At 44.5% G+C, this 19,668-nt stretch overlaps 3 protein-coding genes across 5 annotated transcripts in view; 1 reads left to right on the plus strand and 2 right to left on the minus strand.

Moving 5' to 3' along the window:
* Window positions 1-19,668, plus strand: part of LOC120998324 (aspartic and glutamic acid-rich protein-like) — a 2,513,920-nt gene that overhangs the window by 1,355,029 nt on the left and 1,139,223 nt on the right. The gene's annotated exons all lie outside the window — the stretch shown is intronic.
* LOC120998305 (gastrula zinc finger protein XlCGF26.1-like) overlaps window positions 1-19,668 on the minus strand; it is a 4,064,644-nt gene that overhangs the window by 448,066 nt on the left and 3,596,910 nt on the right. The gene's annotated exons all lie outside the window — the stretch shown is intronic.
* LOC120998312 (gastrula zinc finger protein XlCGF26.1-like) overlaps window positions 1-19,668 on the minus strand; it is a 422,105-nt gene that overhangs the window by 392,593 nt on the left and 9,844 nt on the right. The window contains exons 3-4 of one of the 3 annotated variants that reach the window (XM_040428970.1): window positions 17,489-17,609; window positions 4,642-6,964 (exon numbers count right to left, since the gene is read on the minus strand). The exons of 1 other annotated variant lie outside the window; for it this stretch is intronic. In XM_040428970.1, the coding sequence (XP_040284904.1) occupies window positions 5,031-6,964; window positions 17,489-17,609 (2,055 nt within the window). In that variant the 3' untranslated portion in view covers window positions 4,642-5,030. Of the gene's footprint in view, window positions 1-4,641; window positions 6,965-17,443; window positions 17,610-19,668 lie in introns of those variants that run through there. One more of the 3 variants, XM_040428972.1, reaches the window with a different exon arrangement.

The raw sequence follows: 19,668 nt of genomic DNA on the forward strand, positions 1-19,668 counted from the left end.
TCCTTTTTGAATCCTTGCAAACCCCGTTCAGTATGTATCAGGGGAGACCCTCAAAGTTCTTCTGATACAGGGATATGCCGTCAATGTCCAATTAAGTGTCGGGTGATGTTCCATGGGTCTCTCTCCTCTGTCCTTGTGCACAGATCTTTATGAACTCTGCCATGGGCAGGAGACTTACTCCTGTCAGCCAATGGCAGCAGAGTGACTGTGAAGCCCAGGGATTGGCCTCCAAGGGTTTTATTACCCCATCGAAGTTCAGTTCCTACAATGAGGATTATACTTAAGCCTGTATCTCCCTGATACATCGGCATATTTTTATACAGAATACATATTTGCGATCCTTATTTATTTACATACAGAATGAGACCACACACGGTAATGCTGGGACCTGTAGTTCTTCTACCACCCATAGGTGAGCTACAGAATCACATCCTCTGGTCATATTTGATACCCAATTAACCACAATACTCTGTAGAGCCTGGATCTGGTGTCAGAGAGGGCATAAGTTGATTCATAACTGAAATATGAAAGTGGACTGGTTTTATGCCCAGAGCTAATTAAGGGCTATTAGCTCTCCTCAAACCAGACCTGGAAATTAATGACGTCACGCTCCAGCCAGGCTTGACAGCGAGCTGATCTTTATCTTATAGGACAGAATGAGCTGGGCCTGGTATTGCCTTTATGACCTTTTATAGCCGGCCTCACAGAGTAGTGGTAATAAAAGTGTCCATCTATATCATACTTGACCCAGGCTTCAGGAAGATGAGAGTTCACTGTTCTTTTACATAGGCCAGAAGCATACAAAATGGCTACCCAGAGGAATTATGTATGTATGCCGGCACATATATGGGTTCCTAATTTACACCCCCTCCCCCCTGTATGGGACAGTGGAGGTGTTCAGATGGGATAGACATATGTCCATCTGCCCATTCTTTGTAAACTGTACAAACCGGATCCAGGTGCCAAAAGTCACACTCTCAAACGGCTTTTACAAAGTCAAATTTAACACATATGGACACAAATCAACCATAAAACTTCCCAGACTGATATATACACTCACCTAAAGAATTATTAGTGCCCCCATACTAATACGGTGCTGGACCCCCTTTTGCCTTCAGAACTGCCTTAATTCTACGTGGCATTGATTCCACAAGGTGCTGATAGCATTCTTTAGAAATGTTGGCCCATATTGATAGGATGGCATCTTGCAGTTGATGGAGATTTGAGGGATGCACATCCAGGGCACGAAGCTCCCGTTCCACCACATCCCAAAGATGCTCTATTGGGTTGAGATCTGGTGACTGTGGGGGTCATTTTAGTACAGTGAACTCATTGTCATGTTCAAGAAACCAATGTGAAATGATTGGAGCTTTGTGACATGGTGCATTATCCTGCTGGAAGTAGCCATCAGAGGATGGATACATGTTCTCATTCTGTTTACGCCAAATTCGGACTCTACCATTTGAATGTCTCAACAGAAATAGAGACTCATTAGACCAGGCAACATTTTTCCAGTCTTCAACAGTCCAATTTTGGTGAGCTCGTGCAAATTGTAGCCTCTTTTTCCTATTTGTAGTGCGGATGAGTGGTACCCGGTGGGGTCTTCTGCTGTTGTAGCCCATCCGCCTCAAGGTTGTGCGTGTTGTGGCTTCACAAATGCTTTGCTGCAGACCTCGGTTGTAACGAGTGGTTATTTCAGTCAACGTTGCTCTTCTATCAGCTTGAATCAGTCGGCCCATTCTCCTCTGACCTCTACCATCCACAAGGCATTTTTGCCCACAGGACGGCCGCATACTGGATGTTTTTCCCTTTTCACACCATTCTTTGTAAACCCTAGAAATGGTTGTGCGTGAAAATCCCAGTAACTGAGCAGATTGTGAAATACTCAGAGCGGCCCGTCTGGCACCAACAACCATGCCACGCTCAAAATTGCTTAAATCACCTTTCTTTCCCATTCTGACATTCAGTTTGGAGTTCAGGAGATTGTCTTGACCAGGAGCACCCCCCTAAATGCATTGAAGCAACTGCCATGTGATTGGTTGACTAGATAATTGCATTAATGAGAAATAGAACAGATGTTCCTAGTAATTCTTTAGGTGAGTGTATGTTTGTGTGCCTTTCATGAGAGTGGAGGTTCCCCAACACTAAACCTAACTAGATTATTTGATGCGGACTCCCTGATGTTAAATCTAACTAGATTTCATATAGACTTTCCTGACACCAAATATAACCAGCTTATTTGATCTGGACTTCCCTGACACTAAAGCTAACTACGATGAAGGTTCCCTGATACTAAACCTAATTACGATGAGGGTTCCCCGATACTAAACCTAATTACGATGAGGGTTCCCCGATACTAAACCTAATTACGATGAGGGTTCCCCGATACTAAACCTAATTACGATGAGGGTTTCCAGATACTAATCCTAATTACGATGAGGGTTTCCAGATACTAAACCTAATTACGATGAGGGTTCCCCGATACTAAACCTAATTACGATGAGGGTTTCCAGATACTAAACCTAATTACGATGAGGGTTCCCCGATACTAAACCTAATTACGATGAGGGTTCCCCGATACTAAAGCTAACTGGATTATTGGATGCAGACTTCCCTTACTATGCACCTAACTATAGTGATAGTTCCTTGATACTAAACCTAATTACGACGAGGGTTCCCTGATGCTAAAGGTAACTAGATTATTTGATGCAGACTTCCCTTACTCAAGACCTACCTACAGTGATGGTTCTCTGATACTACACACTTTACTAGATTATTTGTTGCAGACTATACCAACAAAAACAGAAAAGCATGGATCGCACATCCACATCCTGTGCATTTATCTGTTGTTGCTTCTCAGTTTAATTAGTATACAGCACCATAATCTACATACTGTACACAAGGCGATTGTATATGTTTTGATCTATATGCATGGTTGCTGTGCCAGTAGGTATCCACTAAGTGGCAACCTTGACGTGGTGAGTGTCTTAAGCATTTTGATCAAAACTTATATTAAAGCCTCAGTGTGCAGATTATGGCACTGTATACTACTAATTATGCTGAGCAGCAACAATAGATCGATACATGGCATGTGGATGTGCGACCCATGCTTTTCTCTTTGTTGGTATATTTGATGCAGACTTCCCTTCCCTGACAATAAACCTAACTATGCTCATTTATGGTTCCCTGACGCTAACTCAAACGATAAACTACCCAACGGAATAACTAAGCTAATCAATACAAAGATACCACAGCCGGGAGTCCTGAGCGCGGTACAATGTCAGCAACACTTCTCCTCCAGGGAACATGCAGTGAATAGGTGGTGCTCTGCCCAAGAGAAACCGTCCAATAATCGCTTGAATAAATAGAAGAAAAAATAAATAAAAATAAATCGGCACTCACTGAATCTTCACAAATCGTAGCTTTATCGCAGGTTAAAACACAGCAGGTGTGGGTCACAAATGCAGCAAAATCAGGCAACCGCCGTTTCACGCTTTGTCAAGCCAACGAAGCGCGATACGGCTGTTGCCGTATAAAGCTATGATTTATGAAGATTCGGTGAGTGCCGCTTTTTTTCTTCTATTTAGTCAAAGGAATAACTAAGTTGCAACAGTTTTTGGAAACTACCCAATAAAAAATACCTGGAGGGACCCAAGGAAACTGGTGCTGAAAGCTGGCCACTCATCAAAAAACTGTGAAGCAGAAGACGTGTGGCAAAAACGAAAGACCATTGACATGAGACCATGGTGTTGGAAAGGTCATGGTTTAGGTCAGCTTTACTGCATCAGGATCTGGTCAGCTTATTCTCATAGGATCCACTATGAATTCTATCCGTTATCTTGTGCGTAATCTGCATTCAAAACACCAGAAAAAAATTGGGACCATGTACAGTATATAAGACTGCACTTTTTTTCTTCATGCAGCTGTTCTCAAATGTTTTTTTTAGAAGTAGTTTTTTTTTTTAATAGTATTTCAGCCGTGTTGCCTACTGAAGTCAAATGGAAAAGGGCTAAAATAGCTAGATGTAATTTGCACATTTTACCTGCATTTCTGGTGCTAAAAGTGCACAATTCTCATGGACAGATGAGCCACAGGTTTGGCTTACATGGATTTCTGAGGATCAGACAAAACTGGGAGGGGAATATAACCTGAGAAAAGTATAATGGGAAGATTTAAGTCTTCCATGTTTTGGAGCTAATTCTTGTTTTTGCTCACAACTACTGATTGGGAGCAGGATGAATCCAAATCTGCCAACACCAATCACCGTACCTTCATTATATGGTAATGGCTCCTCCACTGTGGCCAATGAAGAAGGCCGCCGGTAACGCAAGACTAGTGTCACATGACAAAATGTATGAGAGTAGTCTTGCATTACTGGCGGCCATCTTCATTCAGCCGCAGCGGAGCCAATACCGTATAATGAAGGTACGGCGATCGGGAACTCAATGTTTAGTGAAAGCACCAAAAACATTCAGATTCATCCAAAGCAGTAAGAATCCAAACCTACCAGCACTAATATTGAAGCAAAATACTGATCAGAATACACTAGTGTGAAGGAGTCCATACAATAAATACCTACTGGAGCGTTTTTTGACAAAGAGGCAATATAAGGAATTCAAGACACAGAAGGAAATATAAGATCAAGGATTTTATTAATGTTTTACCAATTATCACAAATTAAATTTATTGCTATTTCTTTCTATTCCATCAGCTTTATCTTTATATACTGTATGACTGAAGATCAGATATTGATACATCCACATGGTACATAAAGATCTACATAGGGGATCCTTTCCCTTACACTATGTCTTTCTAGATTTTCCGGCAGTGTGGGTGGAAGTGAGGTATGAGAAGAGGTAAGGTTCATGGGGACAATTCATCGTCACTGCTCCAACAGTACATAAATATCTCGCCAATAAAGTCCTATTTTTCTCTTATAACATTTCCCAACAGGAATAAAGTTTCTTCTCTGAATGAATTTTCTGATCCGTTTTAAAATTTGCTTTCCTCGTAAAACACAGTTTGAAGCATCACAATTGTTTCTCTTTTGTGTGAAATCTTTCATGTTGATTAAGATTTGATTTATTTCCAAAACATTTCCCACATTCTGAACATGAATATGGCTTTTCTCCTGTGTGAATTCTCTCATGTATAACAAGATTTGATTTATATATAAAGCATTTCCCACATTCTGAGCATGAATACGGCTTCTCTCCTGTGTGAATTTTCTCATGCTGAATAAGAACCGATTTTTTTGTAAAGCATTTCCCACATATTGAACATGAATACGGTTTCTCTCCTGTGTGACTTCTCTCATGTATAACAAGATCTGATTTATTTAAAAAGCATTTTTCACATTCTGAGCATGAATAAGGCTTCTCTCCTGTGTGAACTCTTTTATGTATAATTAAATTTGATTTAACTGTAAAACTTTTCCCACATTCTGAACATGAATACGGCTTCTCTCCTGTGTGAATTCTTTTATGTATAAGTAGACTTGATTTAACTGTAAAATATTTCCCACATTCTGAACATGAATATGACTTTACCCCTACGTGAATTATTTCATGGCTTAAGAGACCTGACTTTTCCTTAAAGCATTTCCCACATTCTGAACATGAATACTGCTTCTCTTTGTGCATTTTCTCATGTCGATTAAGATTTGATTTACCTGTGAAGCATTTCCCACATATTGAACATGGATATGGTTTGTCTTGCCTGTGAACGCTCTGATGTGTAAGGAGATTAGATTTTTCTGTAAAACATTTCCCACATTCTGAACATGAATACGGCTTCTCTCCTGTGTGACGTCTCTCATGATTAACAAGACTCGATTTACTTGTAAAACATTTCCCACATTCTGAACATGAGAATGGCTTCTCCCCTGTGTGAACTCTCTCGTGCTTATCATAAGCAGATTTATCTGTAAAACATTTCCCACATTCTGAACATGAATACGGCTTCTCTCCTGTGTGAATTCTCTCATGCTGATTGAGATTTGATTTATATTTAAAACATTTCCCACATTCTGAGCATGAATACGGCTTCTCTCCTGTGTGAATTCTCTCATGTTTAATAAGAGCTGATGTATTTGTAAAACGTCTCCCACACAGTGAACATGAATGCGGCTTCTCTCCTGTGTGACTTCTTTGATGTACAGTAAGATTTGATTTATTTGTAAAGCATTTCCCGCATTCTGAGCATGAATAAGTCTTCTCTCCTATGAGATTTTTCTGATGTATAAGGAGATCTGGCTTCTCTGTATGCAGTCTCTCATGCCGATTAAGATTTGATTTAAATGTAAAGCACTTCCGACATACTGAACATGAATACGACTTATCCTTTCTGTGCATTCTCTGATGTGTAAGAAGATTCGATTTTCCTGTAAAACATCTCCCACAATCTGAACATGAATACGGCTTCTCTCCTGTGTGCCTTCTCTGATGTGTAAGGAGATTTGATTTGTCTGTAAAGCACTTCCCACATTGTGAACAAGCAAACAGCTTCTCTCTTGTGTGACTTCTCTCATGGTTAACAAGAGCAGATTTAATTGTAAAGCATTTCTCACATTCTGAACATGAAAACATTGGTTTCTCTTTTGTATGATCTCTCTCATGTCTAAGCAGATCAGATGTCCTCAGAAAAGACTTCCCACATTCTGAACAAGAATACGGCCTCTCTTCTGCGTGACTTCTTCTGTGTCTGCAAAGACCTGAGCTGTGTGCAAACTGTTTTCCACATTCACCACACTGAAACCTTTTATCTCCATCCTGCCCGATAATTGTGGTAACAATCTGTGATTGGTCAAGAGAAGGTTCCTCATGATTAGGGGGATTATGTGACAGATCTGCACTGTGAAGTCCTGGATGCACCTTACAGATAATGTGCTGCCCGATATCGTCACCTTCTACTTTACAATCTAGCGATGACCTGAGTCTTCCATCGGAGTTTCTACTGGGATTTTCTGTTAGGATTAAAAAATATATTGTGATTCTCGTTTGCAAACCACAAAGCAAATAAAAAAAAATCATATTAGACTGGAAACACACATACAATTTTTATGCAGTTTTTTTTTTCTTTTTAGCCAAAATCTAAAAATATTTTAGCTGGAAGAAGCATCCAATCCTGGCTTTGTCTTTAAAAAAACAAAGAAAAAAAACACACAAACATGAAAAACTGGACGAGACCATGAGCTCTATATAGTCTAACGGGCGCAATCTCATGCACACGACCGTTGTTTGGGACCACATCAGATCCGCATTCATTCGATGGGGCTGCAAAAGATGCGGACAGCACACCGTGCAATACGGACAAGGATAAGACTGTTCTATTACGGGCCAGACGTTCCATAAAATGAGGAATGCACACGGTTGGTACCCTTGTTTTGCAGATCTGCAATTTGCAGACTGCAAAACAGCCAACGGTTGTGTGCATGAGCCCCAAGGTAGAATTCACATCACCGTTATTTTTCCGTTTTTCTGATACTTCAGAAGAACAGAAAAAAACAAAAAAAAAAACACGATTCCTGTGCATTAGTTTGAGCCATTTCTGTCAGAGATCAGTTATTTTAGACAAAAAAATATATATAATCATGCCCGCCGGATCGCTCTGTGATCTCACTTTGCCGGAAGCTACATCGTTACCGTGCAACCTATTTAACATAAAATGGGGATTGGAAGGTTTGGATAACTTATGTATTTTTTTTTTTTATAAAGTAGACACAATACATGGACATATAAAAACGCCACACAGCCCATGCCTGACAGCGCGCGCTTGTGTAGTAGACAAGTAGTGGTGGCTGTCGTTACAGTTCACGAGTATGAAAATACTAAACACAGGAGCTGTGCGTGCTCGATCCGTACAGGGGCCCGGCTGTATCCATCAACATCGCTGAAAACTCTGATGACGGAAAATTCCTCTCTCTCACAACAGCTCCCGGCAATGTGACTGTGCGGTGCCGGTGGCTGCTAGGGCAGCCTGGGCCTGACAGCTACAGAGGCCTATGAGGCCCAGCCCACAGGTCAGGGTAAAACTGATACTTCCACTGCAGTACAATGTATGTATTGTCCTGCATTGGAAAAGGGATCAGACCCTCAAAAGTTTAAGTCCCATAATCAAACAGAAATTAAAAAAAAGTTAAAAAAAAAAAAGTTTTATAAAAAATAAAAATAAAAAATTCCGGTAAAAAAATAAAATAAAAAATAAAATAAAGGCTCCCTTTCCATTTTATCTAACCATTTACAATAAAAAAGAAAAATTTTTTAAACACATTAGATAGCGCTGCATCCAGCTCTAGAAAAATATCACATGATCTACCCCATCAGGTAAACGCAGTAACTAGAGATGAGCGAATTGAAGTTGACAAAGTGGAATTCAATCCGAATTTCAGGAAAAATTAAATTCGCACAGAATCTGAATTTTTCTGACGCTTCGTGGTAATGAATCGCATTTTTTTTTTTTAAAATGGCTGCTGCACGTGTTAGGACATGGAGCAAAGAACTCTGGGAATGAGGGATCACCCACAATGCCATGTATGCAGCCAATCAGCAGCCAGCCAGCCCTGTGATGTCACAGCCCTATAAATAGCCTCAGCCATCTTGGATTCAGCCATTTTCCAGCGTACTTAGTGCAGGGAGAGACGTCAGCAGGCGCTAGGGACAGTGCGAGGAAAGACTTGAAAACTTATATTTTAGTGTATAGAAGTTCAGGGAAAGATCATTAGAAGTGGAGGGAAAGGATAGGGAGGAATCATTCCACAGCATTTATGTAGAACAGGGTTCAGTCGGGGAGGTTACAGCCTGGGGAATAGGAACAATCCTATTACACCTTGCTGCACTGACTGCGGAGCCAGATTGCCATTATACAGCACTGCAATTCCAGCAAAACGTTCTTGGGGTTTATTACAAGGAAATATTTCTGCGTCTTAATTGCCCTTGTGCGGTGCAGTTATATGTTCTAAAGCATATTAGTGTATTTGTGGGGGGGGGGGGGGGGGGAATATTATTTGCCATTGTGTAGTGATGTGACAAAATTACAGACTTTTTTGGGGTGTACTAATTCCTTTTTATTTAATGATTTGATCTAACAGTATGTCAGACAGAGAAGTGACAGGGGCATGGCAGCAGGGGTCATTTCGAGAGGCCTGAGCTCCCGGTGTCATCTAGCGATCGTGTCTTGACCAGCAACCCAGCATTTCTTGAATGGTTGACTCGGTCATCCACTTCATCCCAAATGACATCAGACACCCCCAGCCAACAGTCGGTGGGTTTGTCAGACACCACCCCTAGTTGGCATGACCCGGGAGCAGGCCCTGTGCCCTCACCTGTCCTCAACCTCGCCTGTCCTTTTCTGTTCCCTCAGCCAGACAAGTTTCATACGCTGTGGGCTCAGCTCCACTAAACAGGGAGGACAAGCTAATAGAGGACAGTCAGCAGCTACTGCCAAGATCCAGAGGAGACATCTGCCGCTTCCTCCGGTAGGTGGGCAAGTATTGATGAGAAGAGTGGCATGGGAATTGGTGCTGCGAGCAACCAGGCTCCTGGCTCAGAGACTGTCGCAGGAGCCTACCTGCCCGGAAAGTAGTGGTGCATGTTCACAGAAGCAGCGGCGGTAGCAGTCGGTCAGTGCGGAGTGTTGGGGATAAAATCACCTACTCGGCAGTGTGGCAGTTTTTTGTTAAGCCGCCGGAGGAGGTGAACATGGCCATTTGCCGAATCTGTGGGCAGAAGGTGAAGCGTGGCCAGGGTGCCAATGTTGGCACCACGTCCCCGAGTCAACATATGCAGCGTCACCATAAATTGGCCTGGGAGAACAGTGGCTCCAATGTGGTGGTCCAGCCTGCCGCAGCAACCGATGCATCACCGAGTGGCACACACCCGATTTCAGGCAGTCAAGGCTCCACCACCTTAGCCGAAGGGAGCCATCTGTCCTTCCCATCATCTGCCAGTCCTAATGCTCCTACTCCTCGTCAGTCATTCTGTCAGCAATCGATCACCGAAGCGATTGCCAAGAGACAACAGTATGCGTGCACTCATCCAACGGCGCAGAAGCTGAACGTGCTCCTGGCCAAGTTGCTGGTGCTGCAGTCCCTCCCTTTCCAAGTGGTGGACTCTGCACCTTTCAGAGAACTGATGGCTTGTGCCGAGCCGAGGTGGAGAGTCCCAAGCTGTCATTTCTTTGCGAAAAAGGCAGTACCAGCCCTGCACAAATATGTAGAACAGAAGTTGGGCAAGTCCTTGAGCCTGTCTGTGTCTGCCAAAGTTCACGGCAGCGCCGATGTGTAGAACTGTAACTACAGTCAAGGACAATATATGTCCTTTACCGCCCACTGGGTAAATGTGGTTCCTGCCCAGCCAAACCAGCAACTTGGCCAGGTGACGCCACTTCCGCCTCCAAGTTCTCACGCTGTTGGTCCTGCGACAATGTCCGCCTCTGCCTCCTCCACCGTGTCCACAGCCTCCACTACAGGGATAATTAACAGTGTCCTTCCAGCATACCACAAGTTAGATGCTGTTCTACACCTCATTTGCCTGGGGGAGGAACTGCTCCGTGTCCTTCATCAAGAAATCGAATCCTGGCTTTCTCTGCAACAACTCAAAATCGGAACCATGGTGACCGACAACGGGAAGAACATGGTGTCGGCGCTGCGTCATCCACCCATCTGCAAGACATCCTAAAAATGGCCAGGAAACTTTGCATGCACTTCAGCCACACGTACACCGCCAAGCACACCCTCCTTGAGCAGCAGCGGCAGAACAGCATCCCCAAACATCGGCTGATATGCAACATTTCTACCCGTTGGAATTCCACCCTTCATATGTTGGACTAACTGTATGGACAGAGAAAGGCCATAAACAATTTCTTGATGATCCAAGCGGACAGGAGTACTCCCCTATGTAACTTCGATGTCAGCCAGTGGCAGCTCATCTGTGACACCTGCCGTTTGCTCAGGTCCTTTGAGGACGCCACGTTATTTGTCAGTCGCTAGGACTACGGGATGAACAACGTCATTCCCCTGCTTCACGTCCTAGAACAGATACTGGTAAATCTGGCTGGTCAGGGGACTGGAAACATGGCGCCTAGATCTCACGGCCACATGAGCCCTGTGGGGGCTGAACTGGAGGAGGGGGAGGAGGACATTGGAGCACAAACAATGCGTGGAGAAATGGGTGGTTTTTCTACACAGGTGACAGGAGAGGAGAAGCAGGAGCAGCTGGAGAAGCAAGAGGGAGATGAGGAAGATGAGGCAGAGGACCCAGGCACACCGTGGCAGTATGCAGTGGAGATGGAGGCAGGGAGTCCCTCTGAGTCACTTGCGCAAATGGCCCAATGCATGCTCACTTGCTTGAGTAGTGACAGCCAAATTGTCACCATTCGGCAGAGGGATTACTTCTGGCTTTCCACCGGTCCAAAATGGGGGCCTTTTTTTTATTTATTTTTTACACCCGCTGAGAGGGAGTACAATCTGAACTACTATAGAGACACCCTATGTAGTCAGTTGGCCGCTGCCTATCTATGCCATTGGCCATCCTCTCGCAGTTCTGACCAGGGGGGCCCTTTGCGCTTTTGTTCCACTGCTATGGCGTGGTGGTGGTGGGGGGGGGGGGGGGGGGTAGGAGCAGTATCAGCTCCATCAGCAGCAACCTGAGTCTAGAGTAGCTGATGAGCAGCTTTCTTAACCCGCCTAGTGAAGAAACTACTCACCAGCAGCAGGTAGACCTGGAGCAGGACCTGAACCAGCAGGTGGTGGCATACTTGGAGTGTACCCTGCCACCCCACATTGAAGATCCCCTGGGCAGCCAAACTGGATTTGTGGCCACAACTAGCCGAGTTTGCCTTGGAAAAGCTGTCCTGCCCGGCCAGTAGTGTGGCATCAGAGCTGGTGTTTAGTGTGGCAGGGGCCATAGTTATCCCAAGGAGAACTCGTCTGTCCACCCAAAATGTGAAGAGACTGACCTTTGTAAAGATAAATCAGGTGTGGATCAGCCAAACCTTGACAAAAAAAAAAGACCGGTTTCTTCTGGCTACCTGGCTTCAGCTACTATTCTGATGATGCCACACATCTGATGCCAAGTGCTCCTTCTTACACCCACCATCGTCAGCAGGTACTGTTTTTGCCACCCACCTCCCCACTCTGTGGTCTCCTGATGCTGCTGCCACCTCACCACTCAGGTCTCCTCATGCTGCTGCTGCCACCTCCACACTGTCACCTTGCCACTCTGTGGCCTCCTCATGCTGCTGCTAACTCAACACTATGTCAATAGGCCACTCTGTGGTCTCCTCATACTGTTCTCCCACCCTCCCCACTTCATGACTGGGCCACTATTTTGCCTTTCGGCCTGGCTGACATCATTATTTATTTGACCTTTCTTCTGATTTGTCAGAAAGAAGGAAAAATGAGACGCACAACGGATTCTGTCTGTGTAGCAGCTGTAAGGCCTGTATGGTCCCATCAGAATTGGCTTATGATTTGATTTGGGAACCAAAAGCAGGAGTGGGTACAAAACACAAAAGACATGCAAATATTCCATTCACGAGTCATCTCTGTTTTGGATTCAATCCAGTTTTTTTGGGCTTTAGCGATACTGATGGATTACTGACCAAATGCTGACCGAGTGAAGGCGGATGCTCAACAGACAGGATCCTTTTTTGGGGGTTATTGTTCTGACGGATCAGAGGAAGGGCAAAATAATCAGTGACGTCACCACACACTTATTGCTGACCCCCTCTCCACTCTGTCGGGGGCTCTACTTGTATAAGGGGTTAATAGAAGAGGTTCTGTAGACATCTATGTGGAATCAGCTGACAGCGGTGTAAAAGGAGTGCGCTTCTTCTTGGCGCTAACATCGACCTGTGAGGCTGAGTTCATACTTAAAGGATAACTGTCACATTTAGACCCTAATTATACTTTTCATATATTTAGTTGCTAATAACATGATATTCCAGAATCAGTTACTATTAGACTGACTTACCCCATAATTTAATAAGATTCAGCCCTTAGCAACCAGTCTGCATAAAACTGCAATTTCTCTATTCAGTTAAGATGGCCGCCACTGCCCTCACCCTGAGGCTAATCCCGCCTGCCCTCACTAGCCAGTAACAATAGCCCCCCAAAAGTGTCAGTAACCATAGCCCTCCCCCTAAAGGGTTAATCTCCTGCAGCACAAAGGGGTCCTCTTACCACATGTTGCTCTCATTTATACACTGAGCAGACGGCAGATCTCCCTTCCCTGGTCTGCGCTGCTCCAGCTCTGCATTCTCCAGCTCTGCTGAGTGAGGGAGCGTCTGCCAAGTGCAGGGACAGGGAGAAGTGCACACAGCCCAGGCACTGTTATCAGCTGCTGGGGAGGACCTGGCTTTAATCATTTACTTACAGTCCCTGGCTGTCAGTAATGTGACCCTGCACGATGCGTGCTTCGTCTACAACAGATAGACGGACCATGCCTAGCAACAGATAGACGCACCATGCCTAGCAACAGATAGACAGACCATGCCTAGCAACAGATAGACAGACCATGCCTAGCAACAGATAGACAGACCATGCCTAGCAACAGATAGACAGACCATGCCTAGCAACAGATAGACAGACCATGCCTAGCAACAGATAGACGCACCATGCCTAGCAACAGATAGACGCACCATGCCTAGCAACAGATAGACGCACCATGCCTAGCAACAGATAGACAGACCATGCCTAGCAACCTTATTTTAAGCACAGGTAGAAGTAGGCAGTACAGGGGACAAAACTGTGGAATTAAGGGGTAATGGAATACACAGTGAAAAGTTGAAATAGGACCACCAAGGAGATATTAATCACCACAATCCAATACTCCAAAAAAAAAAAAATACAACAACAGTTATACTGTAAGTTATTAAGCCCTGTGACTGCCAAAATACATGTGCAGTGATTCTAATAGCGACGCCTGTCATCTGCCTGTCATACGGACTCACAGTGTTATTTCACTACCACAGCAAACTCCCTATGTGTGTTACTGCAAGGCAGAGTGTTCTACACCGCTATACGGGCACAGTGTTCTACACCGCTATACAGGCACAGTGTTCTACACCGCTATACAGGCACAGTGTTCTACACCGCTATACAGGCACAGTGTTCTACACCGCTATACGGGCACAGTGCTCTACACCGCTATACGGGCACAGTGCTCTACACCGCTATACGGGCACAGTGCTCTACACCGCTATACGGGCACAGTGCTCTACACCGCTATACGGGCACAGTGCTCTACACCGCTATACGGGCACAGTGCTCTACACCGCTATACGGGCACAGTGCTCTACACCGCTATACGGGCACAGTGCTCTACACCGCTATACGGGCACAGTGCTCTACACCGCTATACGGGCACAGTGCTCTACACCGCTATACGGGCACAGTGCTCTACACCGCTATACGGGCACAGTGCTCTACACCGCTATACGGGCACAGTGCTCTACACCGCTATACGGGCACAGTGCTCTACACCGCTATACGGGCACAGTGCTCTACACCGCTATACGGGCACAGTGCTCTACACCGCTATACGGGCACAGTGCTCTACACCGCTATACGGGCACAGTGCTCTACACCGCTATACGGGCACAGTGCTCTACACCGCTATACGGGCACAGTGCTCTACACCGCTATACGGGCACAGTGCTCTACACCGCTATACGGGCACAGTGCTCTACACCGCTATACGGGCACAGTGCTCTACACCGCTATACGGGCACAGTGCTCTACACCGCTATACGGGCACAGTGCTCTACACCGCTATACGGGCACAGTGCTCTACACCGCTATACGGGCACAGTGCTCTACACCGCTATACGGGCACAGTGCTCTACACCGCTATACGGGCACAGTGCTCTACACCGCTATACGGGCACAGTGCTCTACACCGCTATACGGGCACAGTGCTCTACACCGCTATACGGGCACAGTGCTCTACACCGCTATACGGGCACAGTGCTCTACACCGCTATACGGGCACAGTGTTCTACACCGCTATACAGGCACAGTGTTCTACACCGCTATACAGGCACAGTGTTCTACACCGCTACACAGGCACAGTGTTCTACACCGCTACACAGGCACAGTGTTCTACACCGCTACACAGGCACAGTGTTCTACACCGCTACACAGGCACAGTGTTCTACACCGCTACACAGGCACAGTGTTCTACACCGCTACACAGGCACAGTGTTCTACACCGCTGTACAGGCACAGTGTTCTACACCGCTACACAGGCACAGTGTTCTACACCGCTACACAGGCACAGTGTTCTACACCGCTACACAGGCACAGTGTTCTACACCGCTACACAGGCACAGTGTTCTACACCGCTACACAGGCACAGTGTTCTACACCGCTACACAGGCACAGTACTCTACACCGCTACACAGGCACAGTGTTCTAAACCGCTATAAAGGCACAGTGTTCTACACCGCTATAAAGGCTCTCTGCAGCCAGGAAATAGCTGTTTTTTAACGCGGTTTACCGTGAATAAATTCGGATCAAATCTAATCTTTTCGGATAATTCGGCAAATCGATTTTTGAGAAATTCGCTCATCTCTAGCCGTAACAAAAAAGAAGAAACAAATTGCCAAAACAGCCATTCGCCCAACAAAGAGCATAATATCCAGGGATCAGGAAATCACAGACTTCAAAATGGTACCAATTAAAACGTCAACTCATCCCCCAAATAACAAGAGGTGGTAACTTATTAAGAGCAGCGTTTTAGACACCGGTCTTAATAAGCCCCTGCGCTGGCACCGGCCTCTACATAAGTTCGGCAGATCCACCGCTGCTTCTAAATCTACGCCAGCTCCCTTGCTAATGTAGATTAAGACCATTTTCTGCACCTAAAATAGGCATAGAAAATGATAAATGACTCTTTTCCTACCCACGCCACGCCCACTTTTTTAGACCTGGCGTGAGCGGGGAAAAGTCGCAGAAGCTGCGTCAGAAATACACCTAATATAGAAGTAAATAACCCCAAAGATCTTTTCATTGATAAACAGAAGTGGCAAACTAACAACTGAATGATGTTTGGCCCTTGGGGGCCTAAAAAAGTTTTTAAAAATAGAAAAATTCTAAGTACTCCCCTTTCCCCAGAATAAAAACAAACAATTAATGAAATTAATAAAAAGAAACACTTAGCTGTGAAAATTAAAAATTAAATTTTTTTCAGATAAAATGTTGCGCTTAGCTCTCCTTCCCTTCTGAGCCCTGTGGGTGCCCATACAACAGTTAACAACCACTATTTCTGTAAAACGCATAATATACATTGAGTTTTGCTGTTAACCCTTTCTATGTTACAGAAAAAAAATTATTAAAATGGAAAGTGTAGTTGATGAAATTGGGTGAATCATGGATTTCTATTATGCAAGCCCTTTACTCATTCAAGACCTTGTGATTTACTGCATTTTTTGTTTTTCTAACCCTGCCTGCCCGGAGCCATAACTTTTTTTTATTTTTCCATTCACATAGCCATATGACAGCTTGGTTTTTGCAGGACAACGTGTACTTTCTAATGGAACCATTCAATATTGTACACAATGTAGGGGGAAGAGAGAAAAAAAATCCAAATATTGTGGAGTTGGTAAAAAAAAAATAGTTTCCACTACAATTTATTTGATTTTTTTGTTAAGATGTTCAATATGCAGTATAACTGAGCTGTTCTCTTCATTCTCCGGGTCAGTACGATTACAGTGATGCCACATTTATATAGTTTTATGGGTTTTGTATTTACAGCGTTCCCTATGAGATAAAACTGACCTGTTCTCTTCATTCTCCGGGTCAGTACGATTACAGTGATACCACATTTATATAGTTTTATGGGTTTTGTTTTTACAGTGTTCCCTATGAGATAAAACTGACCTGTTCTCTTCATTCTCCGGTCAGTACGATTACAGCGATACCACATTTATTTAGTTTTATGGGTTTTGTTTTTACAGTGTTCCCTATGAGATAAAACTGACCTGTTCTCTTCATTCTCCGGTCAGTACGATTACAGTGATACCACATTTATATAGTTTTATGGGTTTTGTTTTTACAGCGTTCCCTATGAGATAAAACTGAGCTGTTCTCTTCATTCTCCGGGTCAGTACGATTACAGTGATACCACATTTATATAGTTTTATGGGTTTTGTTTTTACAGCGTTCCCTATGAGATAAAACTGATCTGTTCCCTTCATTCTCCAGGTCAGTACGATTACAGCGATTCCACATTTATATAGTTTTATGGGTTTTGTATTTACAGTGTTCCCTACGAGATAAAACTGACCTGTTGTCATCTATAATACCCAGCACCTGATGAGACCTCCGCTCCAAAACCTTAGAGAGGATGTCTATGTGCAGTCACAGCTCCCTCCGCTCCTGTACATATCACAGGGGTCACTGCCCGGAGTGCTCCTTTACAGGAGCTCTAAGGTGGAGCCTCACCTGAAGAAACCTCTGAATCCACCTCCTCCATTCAGGATTCCATACCTGTGGTCACATGGACTGGAATGTCCTCCTCCACCTCACTCTTACACGGGGGATCGCCCATCATCCGCTCTTCTTCATCCTCCACTTTAATATCAGTCACATCTTCCCCCTGATTTGTCATCTGTAACAATTCAGGACAATACAGCAGACAGGTGGGAAATCTAACAGATCCACATAAGAGACCCCCACCATCTATGACCCCTCTATGACTGCAGGACCCCCCTATATAGACGTGTATAGGGCTCAGCTCCATCTACCTGATGGTTCTCTGGGAGCTTCTCCTCTGGACAGTCCTGGGAATACAGAGGACGGGGACATCTCTCGGGGGGATTTCCTTCTATAAGTCCATCTGTAGGAAACACACAGGGACAGGAGAGATTATTACATGTGATGATGAGATGATGAGAGTAGTATCCAGGTGACCCATGACAGACCCCCTCCTTACACTGCTGATCGCCCCATAAATCCGTCTCCTCTTCTTCATCTTTAACCTCAACCTTAATATCCATCAGATTTTCATCCTAAAGAAGAAAAAAAATACATGAATTATTGTTACTGGAAATTCATTTTTCATTAATCCTTAATGACGACATCTGACTATGAGATGATCCTCCTACTACACTAAGACTGGAAGCTAGAAAGGTTCCTCCTCCATCTTCTCCTCAGTGTCTTCTGAACCTGACAGACCCTAAAGGGAACTTTCAGCGAGTAGACACATTATTTTCTCCCTGTCATTTGCTCAGTCTAATATTTACATACATACAATTATGTTTCTGTATTTTTATATGTATATTTTAATTTTGGGAAGTTACGTGGTGCTGCAGTGAAGGTTTGCACTACGGCACCTGATCATGAGATCTACCAGATCAGTCAGTCTATGGAGTGACTACTGCTTGGAGGACTTTCTCCCCAAATGCTAAATCTTGTGTTGAATGAATATCTCCTCTATAATGTTTAATAAGTAGGAGGGATAACCCAATCTGCTGCCCTACAAATGTGTTCAGTGGAGGCAGACGCCTTTCTGCCCAAGTACTGGATGAAGCTCTAGTCAGGTAGGCTTTTGGTTCTGAGACGGCTCCTTCTCCATGGATTTGTAGGATTCACAAGTAGCCACTCTACTCCACCAGGTGATGGAGATCTTGGAAGCTTTCATCCTCCTCCCATTAACTTGAAATTACATGAAAAGACTATTAGACGTCCTCCCAAAATTCTGTAACCTCCAGGTACTGAAGAAGGCATCTCCTCACATCCAACCTCTGGAATGCTTTTCCCGGTTAGTTTTTGGATTATCACAAAAGGAAGGAAGAACAACTTCCTCCCACCTATGAAAAATCTATTACCACCTCAGGAAGAATTTCAGAACATTCTGTACTTAATTATCATCAAAAACAATTTTATAATTGAATGGCCTGAACTTAGTTATCCCTCATGGCCAAAGTAATCACAAGGAATACAGTATAAAGGGTTACACACTTTATCCATATTTCTGTCTTCTCTAAGGACAGTATAAGGACAGGAGAGAACACAGGAGAGGTGAGAACTGATTCTCTTCTGTGGCCTTCCATCTAGCACCCCTCCAATCTATCCTCAACTCTGCTGCCCGACTAATCCACCTCTCACCCTATTACTCCTCTGCCTCTCCTCTCTGCCAATCCATTCACTGTCTCCCCATTGCCCAGCGAATTCACTTCAAAGTACTAACAAATACATACAAGACCGTCCACAACCTGTCCCCTCCCTACATCTCTGAGCTACTTTCCCGATACACCCCCACACGCACTCTCCGATCCTCACAAGACCTCCTTCTCTCCTCTCCTCTTATCACCTCTTCCCACAATCGCCTCCAAGATTTCTCCAGTGCATCCCCCATACTCTGGAACTCGCTGCCCCAACATATCAGACTCTCACCTACAGTGGAATCCTTCAAAAGAAACCTGAAACCCACCTCTTCAGACAAGCCTACAACCAGTGACCCTGCTGCCTCTATACCGCCATGACCAGCTTCACCCGCACCTACTGTGTCCTTCTCCCATACCATGTAGATTGTAAGCCCTCACGGGCAGGGCCCTCTCCCCTTCTGTACCAGTCTATAACTCGTCTTGTTCCTGCTTAGTGCACTTGTCTGTATTATGTATGTGCACCGCTTATCACATGTACAGCGCTATGGAATGAATGGCGCT

This window comes from Bufo bufo, chromosome 4 (genome assembly GCF_905171765.1).
Source record: "Bufo bufo chromosome 4, aBufBuf1.1, whole genome shotgun sequence".
NCBI lineage: Eukaryota > Metazoa > Chordata > Amphibia > Anura > Bufonidae > Bufo > Bufo bufo.